Source organism: Epinephelus moara, chromosome 16 (genome assembly GCF_006386435.1).
Source record: "Epinephelus moara isolate mb chromosome 16, YSFRI_EMoa_1.0, whole genome shotgun sequence".
Taxonomy (NCBI): domain Eukaryota; kingdom Metazoa; phylum Chordata; class Actinopteri; order Perciformes; family Serranidae; genus Epinephelus; species Epinephelus moara.
Window position 1 is genome coordinate 1,644,822 of NC_065521.1, and position 16,251 is coordinate 1,661,072.

The window sequence follows — 16,251 nt, forward strand, 5'->3', positions numbered from 1 at the left end:
TGTATCTCAAGATATTGACTAAATATTTTAAAATAATGACTTATTTTACAATAGTGACTTGTTTATCTAGAAATAGTCACTTAGTATCTCAAAATATTTAGAATCTTCCTGAAAAAAAAAAATACTTATCTTGAAATTTTGACATAATACCTCAAAATAGTACGAAACTTTCTCAAAATAACGATTAACTTATCTCAAAGAATGACTTAATATCTTAAACTTATATCAAACCTTCTAAAATAATGATTTATCTATATTGAAATAATGACTTTGTATCTCAAGATATTGATAAACTTTCTAAAAAATTACTAATTTATCTTAAAATTTTGACCAAATATCTCAAAATGGTAAACTTTCTTGAAATAATGACTAAGTGTCTCAACATATTGATGTAATATCTCAAATTACTGACTCAATTAAAAATAATTACGAACTTTTTTTCAAAAATAATAACGTGTTTATCTCAAAAAAAAGATTTTGCATCTCAAAATAAGGAGAAACTTTCTCAAAATAATATCTTAAAATATTGACTTAACATCTCAAAATAAGTTAGCCAGAGAAAGTTGGGTCATTATTTTGATACACTATGTCATTCGTTTGTGATACTAAGTCATTATTCCGGACAAATTCCTTTCATCACATCGGCAGAATAGGTATACATAGGCAGGGAATGACGGGAGGGGATGACACGACGGATTAGAAACACAGAGACGTGACAGGAAGTAAGAAAACAAGTCCCACCTGATCCTGTAACTGGCCAATCAAACACTCAACAAACTGAGATGACAGACGTCAGAGTTTATGGACATTTGATGAAAAGATCAATATTTAAGTTATTGTGTCTGTTTTTTATCTTACTTAAATAAATATCTTTGAGTTATGACGATGTCACGTTGGATTGTTGGGAATTTATTATAAACACTACTCTGTATTTTATGACATTTTTAAGACAAAAAACAATTAAAAGGAGGAAAAATACAGAGATTAAGTAAAAATTAAAATAATAATTAGCTGTAAAGACGTCAAAGTCCAAATAAAATACCTGCGTAATTTTTCCAATTTTTTTCAATTTCTGGGTTCGATTTGATGAAATATCGAGTCTGATCATTCAAAACATGACTTGTTTTTAATGTTACACCCTCCGTCTCAAACTTTTCTTAAAAGTTATCTCTCTTAAAAAACAAACAACCAAAACAAAATGAATGAAATAAATATCAATATTTATTACAAACACAGAAATGAACAAAAACAGACAAAGAAAGTAAAAAGCAGAAGATGAAATAAAATAAAAATGTAAATCTTTAATCAAAGCAGCCTGTCTGGAGAATAATAAAGTACTGGCATCTTATTTTTTATTTACCACTGATGTTTCCAACTCCTTCTCTTCACTGTGTCTAAAATACTGAACCAAAATAAACTAAAAACTTTCCTTTCTTTTACCCACATGAACCATTTCAAGCTGCCACAGAAAGACGTAAACACACTCTTTAAAAGCAAAGTTTAAGACGAGCATTATAAAAAGCAGTTGTGAATAAAACATGAAGACGGAAATAGAAACGTGTCATCACATGAGAAGTGAATAAGATGATGAGATAAGAATGACAGGAATATGAGCAGTAAAGGCACCATGAGTGAGACGTTCAGGGACCTGGTTCGTCCCCAAACTCTTATCCTCGTGTAGCTTCAGATTCATACAGACTGGCTGGCGATAAACACTCTCACGTAATAGTTTGTAAACAGGAAGATTTATGGAGAAACTCACTTTGTAACATCGGCCAAAGGGCCAGAGACACAGTTTTAGTTTGACCTGAAGATACGACTTCACCTGGAGGTCGACTGTCGCCAAGACGATGAAGCCGTGGGTCGTAAAACTTTGAGCTAGAAGAAGTTCAGGAGAGTCGTACAGTTGCTGATGATACTTTGTCACTACGAGCTCTAATGATCTGATCCATTGTTAAAGCTACACTCAACACTATGCTAATGCTAACGGCTAATAGCTATGGAAGCCCATTTGTGCCATTTTGAACCTTGGGGCGTATTCACACCAGGATAGTCCGGGGGACTTGGTTCAATTGGGCTGGGACTGCCGAAAAATTTCGCACCTTCATTTGGTTTGGTTCATTTTCACACTGCACTTTTTAAAGCGGACCAAACCGCCAGGACAACGTCACGCAGTTATAACAGCTGCGCGTTTGGGGGCAGCGTTGCCCGAAACGACAACAGACAAGACAAGACAAGAAAAAAACACGATTAAGAAGCGAACCTCTCGCTAAACAATTTAAAAACTGCTTCTCCCGGGTCGCGCTGTTTTTGGTTCACTTCCTGTCTTTGTTTCACTTGCTGTCTTTGTTTCACTTCCTCTCTTTGATTCACTTCCTGTCTTTGTTTCACTTCCTCTCTTTGATTCACTTCCTGTCTTTGGTTCACTCCCTCTCTTTGGTTCGCTGGATAGTCCGTTTGCATTTCCCACTGTAAGCGAACCGCACCAGGGTTCACTTGCAAGTGAACCAAGACCCCCAGTTTTTTAAGCGGACACGGTTTCGCTCGTTTGGTTCTGCACCAGAGTTCGAATGAGCGTTCACACCACTCCAAACGAACCGAACTATCTGTGGAAGCGGACCAGGGTTCGTTTAAAGTGGACCAAATAGCGCCGGTGTGAATGTATATGTTTGAAACTGGGCTCTGTTGTTTCCTGATGTTTCACAGATAAAAATATTGATCATGTTGATTATTAGAGTTATTTCAGGTTGAGGTACTGCGGCAACACGTCGTCCCAAAACTCCTCTGACTCATCTGCTGCCTGACCTTTGACCCCTGACCTCTGTTTACCTCTGGACTTAATGCTTCTGACCTCAGCTGACTTTTTCTTTTTGACAACATCCTCTTCCTCATCTTCTCCTTCTTCTTCTTCTTCTTCTTCACCTTCCTCCCCCTCCTCTTCTTCTTCTGCCTCCTCCTCATCCTCATCAGCCTCTTCCTCCTCATCCTCATCAGCCTCTTCCTCCTCGACCTCACTATCTTGATCCTCCTCCTCCTCCTCTTCTTCTACCACTTCCTTCTCACTCTCTTTTTCCTCAGCACTCTCTTCCTCCTCTTCCTCTGCTTCCTCCTCTTCCTCTTCATTTTCACTCTCCTCCTCTGCTTCCTCTTCATTTTCACTCTCCTCTGCCTCCTCCTCTTCCTCCGCTGCACTACTCTCCTCCCCCTCCTCTGCTTCCTCCTCCTCTTCTCCTCCCTCTGTCTCACTCTCTACCTCACTCTCCTCTTCCTCCTCAGACGACTTAGCAGACTCACCCTCACCTTCCTCCTCCTCCTCACCCTCTTTTTCCAGATCCCCCTCTTCTTCTTCCTCACCCTCCTCCTCCTCATCATGTTCAGACTCTCCTCCTTTGCTCTCTGTCTCCTGACTCGACCCTTCCTCACTTTCCTCCTCCTCCTCCTCTTCCTCTCCTGCATCACCTCCTTTGCTCTCCTTTGATTCAGTCTCGTCTTCACTTTCACTTCCTGCCGTCGCGCTCGCTTCCTCTTCCTCTTCCTCCTCCTCTTCCTCAGCGCTGTCTTCCTCCTCATCCCCACTTGCCTCCTCGCCTGCTTCGCTTTCCGACTCATCCTCTGGTTGAAGAGTGCTGCTGTCTTCGTCATCTTCGTCTTCTTCTTCTGTTACTTTCTTGATGTGACTGACATCCTCCTCTTCCTCTTCCTCGCTTACATCTGCACTGGTTCTCTGCTCTTCCTCATCTTCATCCTCCTCCTCCTCCTGTTTGACCGTCGTAGAGTCCTTACTCTCCTCCTCACTTTCATCCTGACTCGTTCCCTTCTCGTCCTGACTTGTGTCCTTGTCATCCTCAACCGTGTCCTTCTCGTCCTGACTTGTGTCCTTCTCATCCTGACTCCTTCCCTTCTCGTCCTGACTCGTGTCTTCCTCGTCCTGATTCGTGTCCTTCTCGTCCTGACTCGTGTCCTTCTCGTCCTCACTTGTGTCCTTCTCATCCTGACTCCTTCCCTTCTCGTCCTGACTCGTGTCTTCCTCGTCCTGACTCGTGTCCTTCTCGTCCTGACTCGTCCTGCCTTCAGAACTATCAGGTATGATGTTGATGCTGACGGCGGACTTGTTGCTAACATCCGCAGCACCACTTTCGGACTCCTCGCTCCGTGACTTTGTCGTACTGTCTTTCCTGGCGCTATGGCTGCTCTCGGACAGCGACGGCGAGCTCAAACGGCTTCTGGACGCCACCTCATGCACTAACACCGACCCTGCTGCGAGCGAGGCCGCTCCGGCAAGCAGGCCGAGCTTCGACGAAGTTTCTTTGTTTGATTCTGCCTCTTTTTTGTTTTTCTCGTTCTTGGACTTTTTAGAAAAATCTGCGTCTTTAGATTTCTTTCTAACCTCGGAGAGACGTCGACCTGAGCTCTCGTCATCCAAAGCGTCACCCAGGTGAAACCCAGGTGAGCGTGGCGAGCTAGCTCCTGCACTTCGCACTGCTATCGGTTTGCTTTTAGGTTTCGACGGCTTCACTTTCTCTGCGCCTGAAACAACCATCTTCCTGGTTTCAGGACTTTGTTTAGACTCCAGCTTCCTGCCGACCTCTATCAGCTGGCTCTTCCCCTGAGCTGGCCTCAGCCGCTGCTTGGACGCCGCCTTCCTAATGTCCCCTACGCTCGGTTTGTTCTTACTGGGCTTCCTCTGCAGCTCCTCCATGGTCAGATTCTCTTTGTTGGTTGTTCTGAGTCTGTGTGGGCTCTGAGGAGCCAGAGACCGAGCGCCAGGGCTCCTCAGGAGCTCCGTGGGTAGCGGACGGCGAGGAGACACAGCCTTGCTGCCACGAGACGGGGAAGTGGAAGAGAAGCTGCTCTGCTTCAGGAGCTTACTCTCCTTCACTGGGTTCTCTCTCTGCCCTTTAGTGGTCTTACCATGCTTACCCTTCCTCTATCCCCGGCACCAGACAGCAAGCAGAGGGTGAAAGAGAGGCATGCGTTAGAGAAGACAACAGAGGCATGCAGGAAAAATTAAAAGAGACAAAAGAAAATGTTTATGAGAGAAAAATGTCACAACTCTTCTTTGTTTCTGACTTTCATCAAGGTGGTTCATGAGGTTATTTCTATTTTTAGTCTCTTTCCTTAAATATGTAAGAACTGAGAAATTTATTTCACCAACAAGAGGAAATTTAAGAGGAGCTGCTCCTGGAAGAGAAGGCGACACAAGAAACAGACTCTTCTAGACACTTTTTCTTAAATAGTATTTGTTATATTTTCTGGTGAGTTCTTTAAGTCTTAGAATTTCATCTTTTTTAGTGCAAGTTTGGCACTTTTCCTCAGATTAGGTACCCTAACATGGGTGTTTAGTAGCAGCTTGTCATTGTTTTTCCAGCAGCTTTCAGGCCCTCAATATGGGTGATTTTTAGCAACTTGTGTTTTTTCCTGGCGGGATTTTGCGCCACAAACTTGGGTGTTTTTTAGGGACCTGTGTCTGTTTTTCCAGCAGCTTTTTAGGCCTAAAATGTGGGGGTGTTTCTCAACCTGTGGCTGTTTTTCTAGCGACTCTCTGGGTCCTAAACATGGGCCATTTTCAGTGACCCGTGGATGTTTTTTGGCAGCTTATGGACCCCAAACATCAGTTTTTAGTGACCTGATACCGTTTTTCCAGCAGCTTTTAGGCCTTAACCTTGGGTGTTTTTTAGCGACTGGTGGCTGTTTTTCCAGGCGCTTTCTGGGCCCTAAACAACGGTGCTTTTAAGGGATCCATAGCTGTTTTTCAGGCCCCAAACATGGGCGTTTTTAGGGACCTGTGGCTGTTTTTACAGCAGCATTTTAGGCCTGAAAGGTGGGTGTATTTTCACAGCCTTGTGGCTTTTAAGACCTCTAATGTGGGTGTTTTTAATGACCTCTGGCTGTTTTTCCAGGAGCTTTTTAGGCCCCACACATTGGTGTGTTTTTGGGTCCTGTGGCTGTTTTTCTAGCTGCTTTCTGGGCCCTAATGTGGGTGATTTTCAGCAACCCATGGCTGTTTTCAAGCTGCTTTCTAGACCTTAAACAAGGGTGCTTTTAGGGAATCCATAGCTGTTTTTCCAGCAGCTTTTCAAGCCCCAAACATTGGTGTGTTTTTGGGTCCTGTGGCTGTTTTTCCAACAGCTTTTTAGGCCTAAAATGTGGGGGTGTTTCACAACCTGTGGCTGTTTTTCTCTGGGTCCTAAACCTGGGCCATTTTCAGTGACCCTTGGATGTTTTTTTTGGCAGCTTATGGACCCCAAACATTGGTGTTTTTAGCAACTTGATACTGTTTTTAGGCCTTAACCATGGGTGTTTTTTTGCAACTGGTGGCTGTTTTTCCAGCAGATTTTAAGGCCTCTACATGGAGGTTTTCAAGAGATTTGTGGCTGTTTTTCCAGCGGCTTTTTCGTCCCTCATGTGGGTGATTTTCAGCAACCCATGGCTGTTTTTTTCAAGCAGCTTTCTAGGCCATAAACAAGGGTGCTTTTATGGGATCCATAGCTGTTTTTCCAGCAGCTTTTTAGGCCTAAAATGCGGGGGTGTTTCACAACCTGTGGCTGTTTTTCTTGTGGCTTTCTGGGCCCCAAACGTAGGTGTTTTTTAGTGACCCATGGCTGTTTTTACTGCCAAGTTTTGTGCCACAAAAAGTGGGTATTTTAAGCCAAAACACGATCTTTTCCTAACCATAACTATGTGGTTTTTATTGGCGAAACCTAACCACACGTTAACCGCAGCATTAACATATTTGTTGCATCGTAACATACAAATGTAACATATTGATGGTTTGCAGAAACACACATTGCCAACATTTATTCTGGTTATTGAGTTGTAGTTTTCTGGATGTTTCAGGATGTTTTTATTTATATTCCTCTTGGAAAGTCTAATTGACGAGTTGCATTCAGACTTTACCTCAGTAAAATTATGTAATTAGTAAAATGTACTTAGTTACACTCCATCACTGGTTTCTATATAAAAAACAACCTCAGGTATGGACCTGATGAAGAGAAGTGAGTGTAGAAGAAGAGTTGTGTGTTGGAAAGAAAGAGAGCAGAATGACGATGAATCAATAGTTAATCAGCAAACATTTAGAAAGCTTACCTTCTGAACTGGAGACAGAGTGAGTGTTTTATCACCGGGGTCCATCTTCATCACGTGTGTCTGTCAGGAGGAGGAAAGAAAACAAAATGAACACATGTTCCACCTGTCACACCTCACTCAGGGCGAGTTCACTGATCTCTCACCATGTTGAGGAAGTCCGTGGTTTCTCCGAGGCCTTTAACACTGTCCGTGTCAGTCAGGCTCTCCACAACGCTGTCTGTCTCGCCTCCTGTCTGCTCTGACGAGGGAGAAAACAGGACGCCATATTAGGTTCAAGTTCTGAGGGAAGGTCAGAGAAAGAATACGCAGAGATCTGCTCAAAATTAGGAGGACAGGAGGTGGAGGTGTGGTGAGGTAGGTACCCTGGTGAGTGCCATTGAGCACCTTTCTGTGGGTCAGCTCAGGTGGAGGCAGTCTGGGCGGGATGGTGTGGCTGGAGACGGGCAGCGGCGGGTGCAGGTAGCCGGGCGTCATGGCGGGCAGCGTGTGGAACATGGTGCCGAACTGGTCCGGAGATCTCTCCTGTGGAGGGAAAGGTGAGGACAGTCACGACTCATTCTCCATCTGTGGAGGAGGATGGAGGAACCAGCCTCTGTGCTCTGTACCCACCCTCTCCCTCCTGCGGACCCGAGCAGAGAGGCTCCTCTGCAGGGTGGAGGAGTCCGTCGTGTCCCCCAGCAGCTCCACGTAAGGCTTCTCCAGGTAATCTTCCGTCACGTCGTCTTCCTCCAGAATGACGTCAGTGCAGCTCGGATCCCGCGGCCGAGCCAACACGACCATGTGGCAGCCGCCGCACGGAGCCTGTACACAGACACAGACCATAAATTACTATCGAACATCTAAAAAAAATTACAAACTACTGTATTACTCACAAATAAATCAAAATATGTTCACTGTCATTGATTTTAATAAGTACAATAAACATAAAATACCTACAAATAAATAAAATGTTTTGATTTCTTAATTAATAAAAAATTGAAAATGTATTCAAAAAAATATAATAATGAATACAAACTTGCATGAAATGTAGAAAATACATGAAAATAGAATGCAAATAATTAAGAAATCATAAAATAAATACATGATATTTAAATTACAAAATAAATAAAAACATATAATATATACGAATATAAAAAATAAAATTAATTAAAATATATTATATAACTATATATATAATACAAATATAAAAGTGTCAAATTTTAAATTTAATTATATTAAAATATTTCATATAATGATTAAAAATTATTATATAAAATACATATAAAAAATAAATATTAATAAAAAACATATATTTAAAAAACTATAATATAGAAAAAATATATAGAAAAATACAAATAAAAAATGGCAAATTAAAATACAATATCAGGGTATATCATATATATGAAATAATTATACATAAAATAAATAAAATATTTAAATCTGATTATTAAAATATAGAAAAATTAAACATATATTAAAACATAAAAAGGTAAAAATAGGAAATTTAATAAAATATTTTATATAAAGATAAATACAGTTTTAAAAATAGTAGTATTACAAAAAAATAAATAACTCAAATAAATTTACGAAACAATAAAAAATGATAAATTATATGAAGAAAACTCTTTTCTTTTATTTAAAAAAAGAATAATTATGAACATTATGTGAGAGACGTACGGCCTGAACGTTGTACTTGAGGAAACGTGGACACAGAGTCGGTTTAAACTGGTTGGTGAAGTTTTCTTCTCCCAGGCCCAGTTTCCCGTGTCTGCCGTCTCCAAACGTGTACAGCAGGCCGCCATCTAAAAATAACAAGCACACGTTTAAAGAAAGTTACGTTCATCAAACCAGTGAAACACTGATGAAACTAAAGATGACATCAAAGAGGCAGCATGACCTGTGATGACGGCAGTGTGGTTCTCTCCACAGGTCACCTGACACACTCGGCCTCTCTTGAAGTGCTCGACAGGCCGCGGCAGCCGGGACTCAAAGATGAACGTCCCGTGACCGAGCTGGCCGAACTGACCGAGACCAAACGTGAACACGTCGTCCTCTGAGAGAGAAAAACAAAACACATCAGCTAAATAAATCCATCATGTCTGACCTCTGACAGCTAACAGGACATTTCTCTCTTATATCTGCACTCGTCATTTCCACAGATAATGTTGGTATTGATTGGTTTTTTTTAATATAAATATATATATATATATATATATATATACATATACATATAATATCAAACATTTTATTTTTATATTTTACCTGTCATTTGAAAATCTGACACCTATTACTAAAAATTACTCACAAAAAAATCAAAAACATTTCTTGTTATTAATAATGAAAAATAAACATAAAATATCAACAAATAAATAAATAAAACCTTTAAATATAAATTAAATAAAAAATATGTATTAATAAAAATTGAAAAAGCAAATACAGTGTGTGTTATAAATTAAAAAAATAAATCAAAATATATTGTAATTAATTTAAAGTCAAGTATACAAAATAAAATATACACATTAAAACAAAAAACAAAATAAATAAATATAACAAATGTAATAAATTCAGAAAATAAATCACAATATATTGTAAATAATCAAAAGTCAAGAAAATGAAATTAAAATATACATGGTAACACAAAAAAAACAAAATAAAATTATATAGCGTATGTAATAAATTTAAAAAATAAATTAAAATATCATTTAAATAATTAAAAGTCAAGAATATGAAAATAACACCAAAAAACAAAATAAATAAATATATGTAATAAATTAAAAAAATAAATTAAAAAATATTGTATTTTATTGAAAGTTAAGTATACAAAAATAAAATATATACATTAAAACAAAAAACAAAATAAATAAATAATATACTTTATGTTATAAATATAAAAAATTCAAAACATATTACCTAAATAACTTATGTCAAGAATATAAAAAATAAAATATATAAATTAAAACAAACAGCTAAATAAATAATATACTTTATGTTATACATATAAAAAAATACAAAAGAATATAATGTAAATAATTAAAATTCAAAAATAAATAAATAAATAAAATTAGCATAATTAAAATATTAAAAGAAAAAGCAACAAAAAACAAACAAACACACAGGTATTAAAGTACAAGACACTTGTAATGTAACTTTAAGTCAACAAAATGAAGCATATCTTGCAGTACCGACCTGTGAGTGCCACCGTGTGTCCTCCTCCACAGGCCACCTGAACCACGGGCTCCTTGACGCTCTTCACCAGCTGAGGGACTCGGTGTCGAGGCAGCTGGTCGGTGCCCAGGCCCAGTTTGCCACTATCACACTCACCAAACGTGTACAGAGCTCCGTCCACTGAGACGCACACAAAGAAGAGTTTCACACAACACATACAGCTCCATCACTCTTTGCATCCCGCTGTACCTGTTTCCTCTGTGCTCACCTGTGACGAAGGCAGAGTGGTAGTACCCACAGGACACCCAGCTGATTGGTTGCCCCACGCTGACTTCCTGTGGCGACGAGGCGTGGCTCTCCTTCCCCAAACCGATCTGACCCTCCGTGTTGTCGCCCCACATGAACAGTTTACCGCTCTCTGTGACAGGAAGTACATCCAGAGGTTGTTTTTATTTTCTAATTGATTTTATTTTCTTTTGTTTTTAAATTCTGCTCCACTGCATTTCTTTAACATGTCTTTTCTCCGTCTTGTCTTTCAGCATTTTATAAAACCTACAGGATGTATAACAGCACTTACGTTTTTTTGAACAACTGAAAAAAAGGTGACAGTATTTAATTAAGTGAACTTCTATTCACACTATAATGTAATTATTTTACCCATTTTATTAATATACCCTGAAATGTTTTATGCATTTACACAAAACTATACTTGTAAACAAATTTGTTTCTGAAGACCACAACATGTTGAATTTTGAAATAATTTTTTTTTACTTAATTCAAAAATCTAGTTTACTACTTTTAAACACAAAAAATTAAAATATAAATTACGAAAAACTATTTGAAAAAAAAAAGTTGGAAAAAAAAAGAAATAAAATCTGATTTATTGTCAAATTCTCAAAACAAAAAAAAGGTATCAATGTTAATATAAATTTTAGTAAAATTCATCATTTGAAAATTCAATTTATGGACAATATCTTAAATTTAAGACATATACATTTAAATTCATATTCAATTTTAAATTTTAAATTTAAAAATCTAATTTACTGAAAAAGAAAATGTCAAAATATTAAAATGTAACTTTAAATACTTTTTACGTCTTTTTTAATAGAAAAAAATCTAATTTACTTTAAAATCTGTGACAAATTTAACATTTAAAAAATACATTAAAAAAATCAAATTTACTAACTAAATACCAAAACTAAAAAAGTAATATTATTATAAATTTTAATAACATTTTAAATGAAAATTCATCATTAAAAACTTGACTATGCTGACAAAATTTTAAACTTAAAAAAGGCAAATTTTAATTTCATACTTATTTATATTCAGTAATTTTATACATTTAATTACATTTTCAAATTTGAATTTAAATTTACCAAGAAAGAAATCGGAATAAAAAATTCAAAATATAACTTTAAATACTTTTAACTTGTTTTTTTAAATAGTAAAAAAATCTAATTTACTTAAAACATCTGAAACTAAATCAAAATTTAAATGGCTCTTAAAAAATGACATTTAAAAAATCCAATTTATTGACAAAGAAATTTGTAGTATTATTATTATCAGAAATTTTAGAAAAATCTTTAGTAAAATCTAAAATTTGACAAATCTAATAAATGTAATGAAAGAAATCTAAATTTAAATAATATATTCAATTTAGAATTTTAAATTTAAAACACTACTATCCAAACTGCCATGTGAGCTCACAAGCTGCTGTGATGCCTCATTAATAAAGAAAAGAATGTCTGAATGTCACCTGTGAGAGCGGCGGAGGTGTTCGACCCGGCAGCGAGCATTTTGATTGGCCCTCGTGAATCGAAGAACGCGACCCTCTGGAAGGCTGTCCTCTCCTCGCAGTCGCCGAGCCCCAGCTGACCCTCACTGTTCCCCCCTGAGGCGAACACCTTCCCCTGAGCTACAGAGAGGGAAACCACACTGACGGCTCATCGTTCAGAGGAGGTTCAAATATAAACTGGTCCTCACAGAGAGACGCTCACCTGTGGAGATCAGAGTGTGGTTTCTCCCACAGGCCACGAACTCAACTTTCTCTGACTTCAGGGCTGAAATTAGACAAGATTCATCTTTAATGATGCAAATAAATGTGTGTGTGAGTGACTGCTGTGAAGAGGCGAGTTGAAATAATTGAGCGACCAATCGTCTGCACCGGCCCTCTAGATTAACCCAGATTACAGACTCTCCAGATTGGGATTATAGTGGAGACAGATCTGTGGGTCTCCCCTCCAGCTCGGCTCTAACACCTCTAATATCAGGGGATTATTCCTGTTCATATTCTGGTGTTAATATAACAGCTTCCTGTCCAGGCCGAAGGAGGCGTGTCCTCGAGGAGGCGGAGGACAGCTGTCAGTGGCAGCGCAGACACAAACAATGCCCTCCCTCCTCTCGGGGGCTAAAACAGGAAGGAGAGAGCTCCTTTAAGGACCGACCTTTGACACAAGTGGGCTTGTTCACCGTCACTTTGGACCCCAGACCCAGCTGGCCCCAGTTGTTGCTGCCAAACATGAAGAGTTTCCCATTTTCTGTGGAGACACACATGGACGCATCATGAGACAATGAGGTCCTGGGCACAGACATGCAACATTTTGTGTCTCTTTGGGGTCATATTGTGTCTCTTTAGGGTCACTTTGTGTCTCTTTGGGGTCATGTTGTGTCTCTTGGTCATTTTGTGTCTCTTTAAGGTCATTTTGTGTCTCTTTGGGGTCATGTTGTGTCTCTTTGGGGACATGTGTCTCTTTGGGGACATGTTGTGTCTCTTTGGGGACATGTTGTGTCTCTTTGGCTATCATGTTGTCTCTTTGAAGTCATGTTGTGTCTCTTGGTCATTTTGTGTCTCTTTGGGGTCATTTTGTGTCTCTTTGGCTATCATGTTGTCTCTTTGAAGTCATGTTGTCTCTTTGGGGTCATTTTGTGTCTCTTTGAAGTCATGTTGTGTCTCTTTGGGGTCATTTTGTGTCTCTTTGGGGACATGTTGTGTCTCTTTAGGGTCATTTTGTGTCTCTTTGGGGTCGTTTTGTGTCTCTTTGGGGTCATTTTGTGTCTCTTTGAAGTCATGTTGTGTCTCTTTGGGGTCATTTTGTGTCTCTTTGGGGACATGTTGTGTCTCTTTAGGGTCATTTTGTGTCTCTTTGGGGACATGTTGTGTCTCTTTAGGGTCATTTTGTGTCTCTTTGAGGTCATGTTGTGTCTCTTTAGGGTCATTTTGTGTCTCTTTAGGGTCATGTTGTCTCTTTAGGGTCATTTGTGTCTCTTTGGGGACATGTTGTGTCTCTTTAGGGTCATTTTGTGTCTCTTTGAGGTCATTTTGTGTCTCTGTGAGGTGATTTTGTGTCTCCTTGTTGTCACTTCCTGTCTTTCTTGGTCAATTTGTGTCTCTTAGTTTCTTTCTGTCTTCATTTTGTCTTTTTTGTATTTGGTTTATGTGTCTGTAGTTATTTTGAGTCTCTTTATGGTCATTTTCTGTGTCTTCATTGTCGTTTAACATCTCATTGTGCTCACTGTGAGTCTCTCCCTGGTCTGAGTAACATGTTGCAGATGAAAGTCTGGAGGGTCCCTGACATTTCAGCCCCTGAGCCTGTGTGCAATAATCTATCCACTGAGACAGAGGGCTGATTTCTAAGGTGGTTATTTTGTTTTCTATGAAACAGTTTCAAAGACATACAACAGTTTTTGAACTCAAATCTTCCAGCTCACCAAAAAATTAAATCTCACTCAGCATGAAACAGGATCAGAATCACAGTGATGAACTTCAATGTCAGATATCATCAGAGTGTCTCTAACCTGTGATTAAGGCGGTGTGCTCGTCCCCACAGGCGATCTTTGACGGGACGTCGTTTTTAAGCCAGAATTTACTGGGGACATTGTCGGCGAATTTGCTCTTTCCAAAAGTGAAAACTGCTCCTGATTCTGAGCCAGAAGAAGAACAAACAGAATCAAATAGAATCAGTCAAACGGAAGATAAATCTAGCACAAATCTGATTATTAATCCATCACATCCATATGACTGAATTCATAAAGCCAACTCAAACATAAGCCTCTGATATCAATATAAAGACACCGTATTGATATTAAAACACAGAGCACGTGTCAAAGCGAACTTTTAAAGAAGTTAAGCAGCACAGAAACGTATAAACAGATAATGACGTCACACATAAAGCTAGTCGTGAGTATTAAATATGTAGAGTATATTTGTAAATGTCAGGTTGAAGCGGTGAAAGTGATTATAGCGGTTTATTAACCGTTAGCCAGCGAGCTAAAGCAGAAGCTAAAGCTAAACTCACCGATAAGCTGCCGGAAGTAATCATTATTATTCATCAATAATCATCTTAATAATCGATATTCCATCAGGACTCACCTGGTATCTCGTCCTCGGACTCCCCTGCCATGTCTGCGGCGCTTTAATCCGCTTTGCTCGGTGTCCGTGGGCGTGCTGCTGCCCCTCTTGTTTTCGACTGCCACAACCCGGAAGTAAACACAACTTCTCCTAGGTTACGACGCTGACGACGTGACTCTTAAAGGGACAGGACGCTTGTTTTGATGCTGAGAACACACGAGTGTTTACATGGTTTTGTTTTAAATGTGTGCATGTTTCGGATGTTTTTGCTTTTTGTGATCGTTTTTTAATACAAAAATGTATATATTTTTAATTCTATTTTTTTACAGAGCCTTTCAAAGTAATAATAATAATTATTATTGTTATTATTATAATAATTTATTTCTTTTTTTTTATTCTATTCCACTTTATGTTATGTTATATGCTGTGGAAGCGTAGTGCTCTCACGTCTGAAAGAAAGAACAAAAAAGAAGGATCAGTTTCAGGTGATAACGTAGAAGGTTTTTTTGTTCGTTCGTTTTTTCTATAACAAGATGTTTTTATGTTGAAACAAGAAATGGGACTCGGTCCATCAGGACTTAGCTCGGGAACTGTAGGGTCGCTGTTTAAGTCCCCGTACAGACCGAATATGAAGAGTAAACTGGTAGCTTGAGAGGTGTCAGTTCGCCTCCTGGACACTGCTGAGGTGCCCTTGAGCAGAACACTGAGCCCCCAGCTGCTCAGAGCACCTGTCCAAGGCAGCCCCCTCCAACATCTCTCCATTCAATGCATGTATAGGTCTTGTTTGCGCATGGGTGTGTATTTTGGAGTGAAAAAAAAAAAATAATAATTACCCTCGGGGATTAAGTATATTAAAACTCGCTCTTTGACTTTCTTGATTTTTTTTTTTTGCCTATTTCTACCTCATCATATCTTCTTATCATATCTTACTGTCTCTTATTGTATTGCATCGCATTATAAGTTATCGGCTCCTATCCATGTCGTATTGCACCATATCGTATCGTAACATATCATCTCCTGTAGTGTCGTATTGCATCATATCGTATCGTATTGTATTGTATCATCTTCTATTGTGTCGTATTACACCTGATGTATCGTAACATATCATCTCCTGTAGTGTCGTATTGCATCATATCGTATCGTATTGTGTCATATTGCACCATATCGTATCATATCGTATTGTATCATCTTCTATTGTGTCGTATTACACCATATTGTATCTTATCGTATCGTTATGTATCGTGTCCTGTATTGCGCCATATCGTATCGTATCCCATCATACCGTATCGCATCGCATCGTCTCCTGTCGTGTTGTATTGCACCATATCGTATTGTATCGTATCGTATCATCTCCTATCATGTCGTATTGCACCATATTATATCGTATCATCCCCTATCGTGTCATATTGCACCATATCATATCGTATCGTCTCCTATCATGTCGTATTGCACCATACCGTATCGTATCCTATCCTATCATACCGTATCGCATCGCATCATCTCCTATCGCGTCGTATTGCGCCATATCTTATCGTATCATATCGTCTCCTGTCATGCCGTATTGCACCATATCGTATAGTATCGTATCGTATTGTCTCCTATCGTGTCGTATTGCAACATATCGTATCGTATCGTCTCCTATCATGTCGTATTGCACCATATCGTATCGTATC

General features: G+C 38.8%; 1 protein-coding gene across 2 annotated transcripts; it reads right to left on the minus strand.

Moving 5' to 3' along the window:
- Window positions 1-1,191: 1,191 nt before the first annotated feature.
- Window positions 1,192-14,720, minus strand: LOC126402714 (X-linked retinitis pigmentosa GTPase regulator-like). 2 transcript variants are annotated; one of them, XM_050064909.1, is made up of 14 exons: window positions 14,600-14,720; window positions 14,026-14,151; window positions 12,675-12,767; window positions 12,228-12,290; window positions 11,987-12,145; window positions 10,499-10,648; window positions 10,252-10,410; window positions 8,963-9,118; window positions 8,743-8,867; window positions 7,696-7,887; window positions 7,471-7,608; window positions 7,230-7,319; window positions 7,087-7,146; window positions 1,192-4,927 (listed from the first exon to the last, which is right to left on the minus strand). In XM_050064909.1, exons 1-14 carry the CDS (start codon window positions 14,628-14,630, stop codon window positions 2,738-2,740), a joined length of 3,732 nt encoding a protein of 1,243 aa, XP_049920866.1. In that variant the 5' UTR covers window positions 14,631-14,720; the 3' UTR covers window positions 1,192-2,737. The 2 variants fall into 2 exon arrangements, with proteins under 2 accessions (XP_049920866.1, XP_049920865.1); XM_050064908.1 differs by having other exon boundaries at window positions 7,230-7,324; window positions 7,449-7,608.
- Between the last annotated feature and the right edge of the window lie 1,531 nt (window positions 14,721-16,251).

Coding starts and splice junctions, on each gene's coding strand:
- LOC126402714 (XM_050064908.1), bottom strand. CDS start 14,630: ATGGCAGGGGAGTCCGAGGACGAGATACCAG. Junction 12,146..12,227: donor CCACACTCTGATCTCCACAG/GTGAGCGTCTCT, acceptor CCCTCTCTGTAG/CTCAGGGGAAGGTGTTCGCC. Junction 9,119..10,251: donor ACACACGGTGGCACTCACAG/GTCGGTACTGCA, acceptor TTTCTCTCTCAG/AGGACGACGTGTTCACGTTT.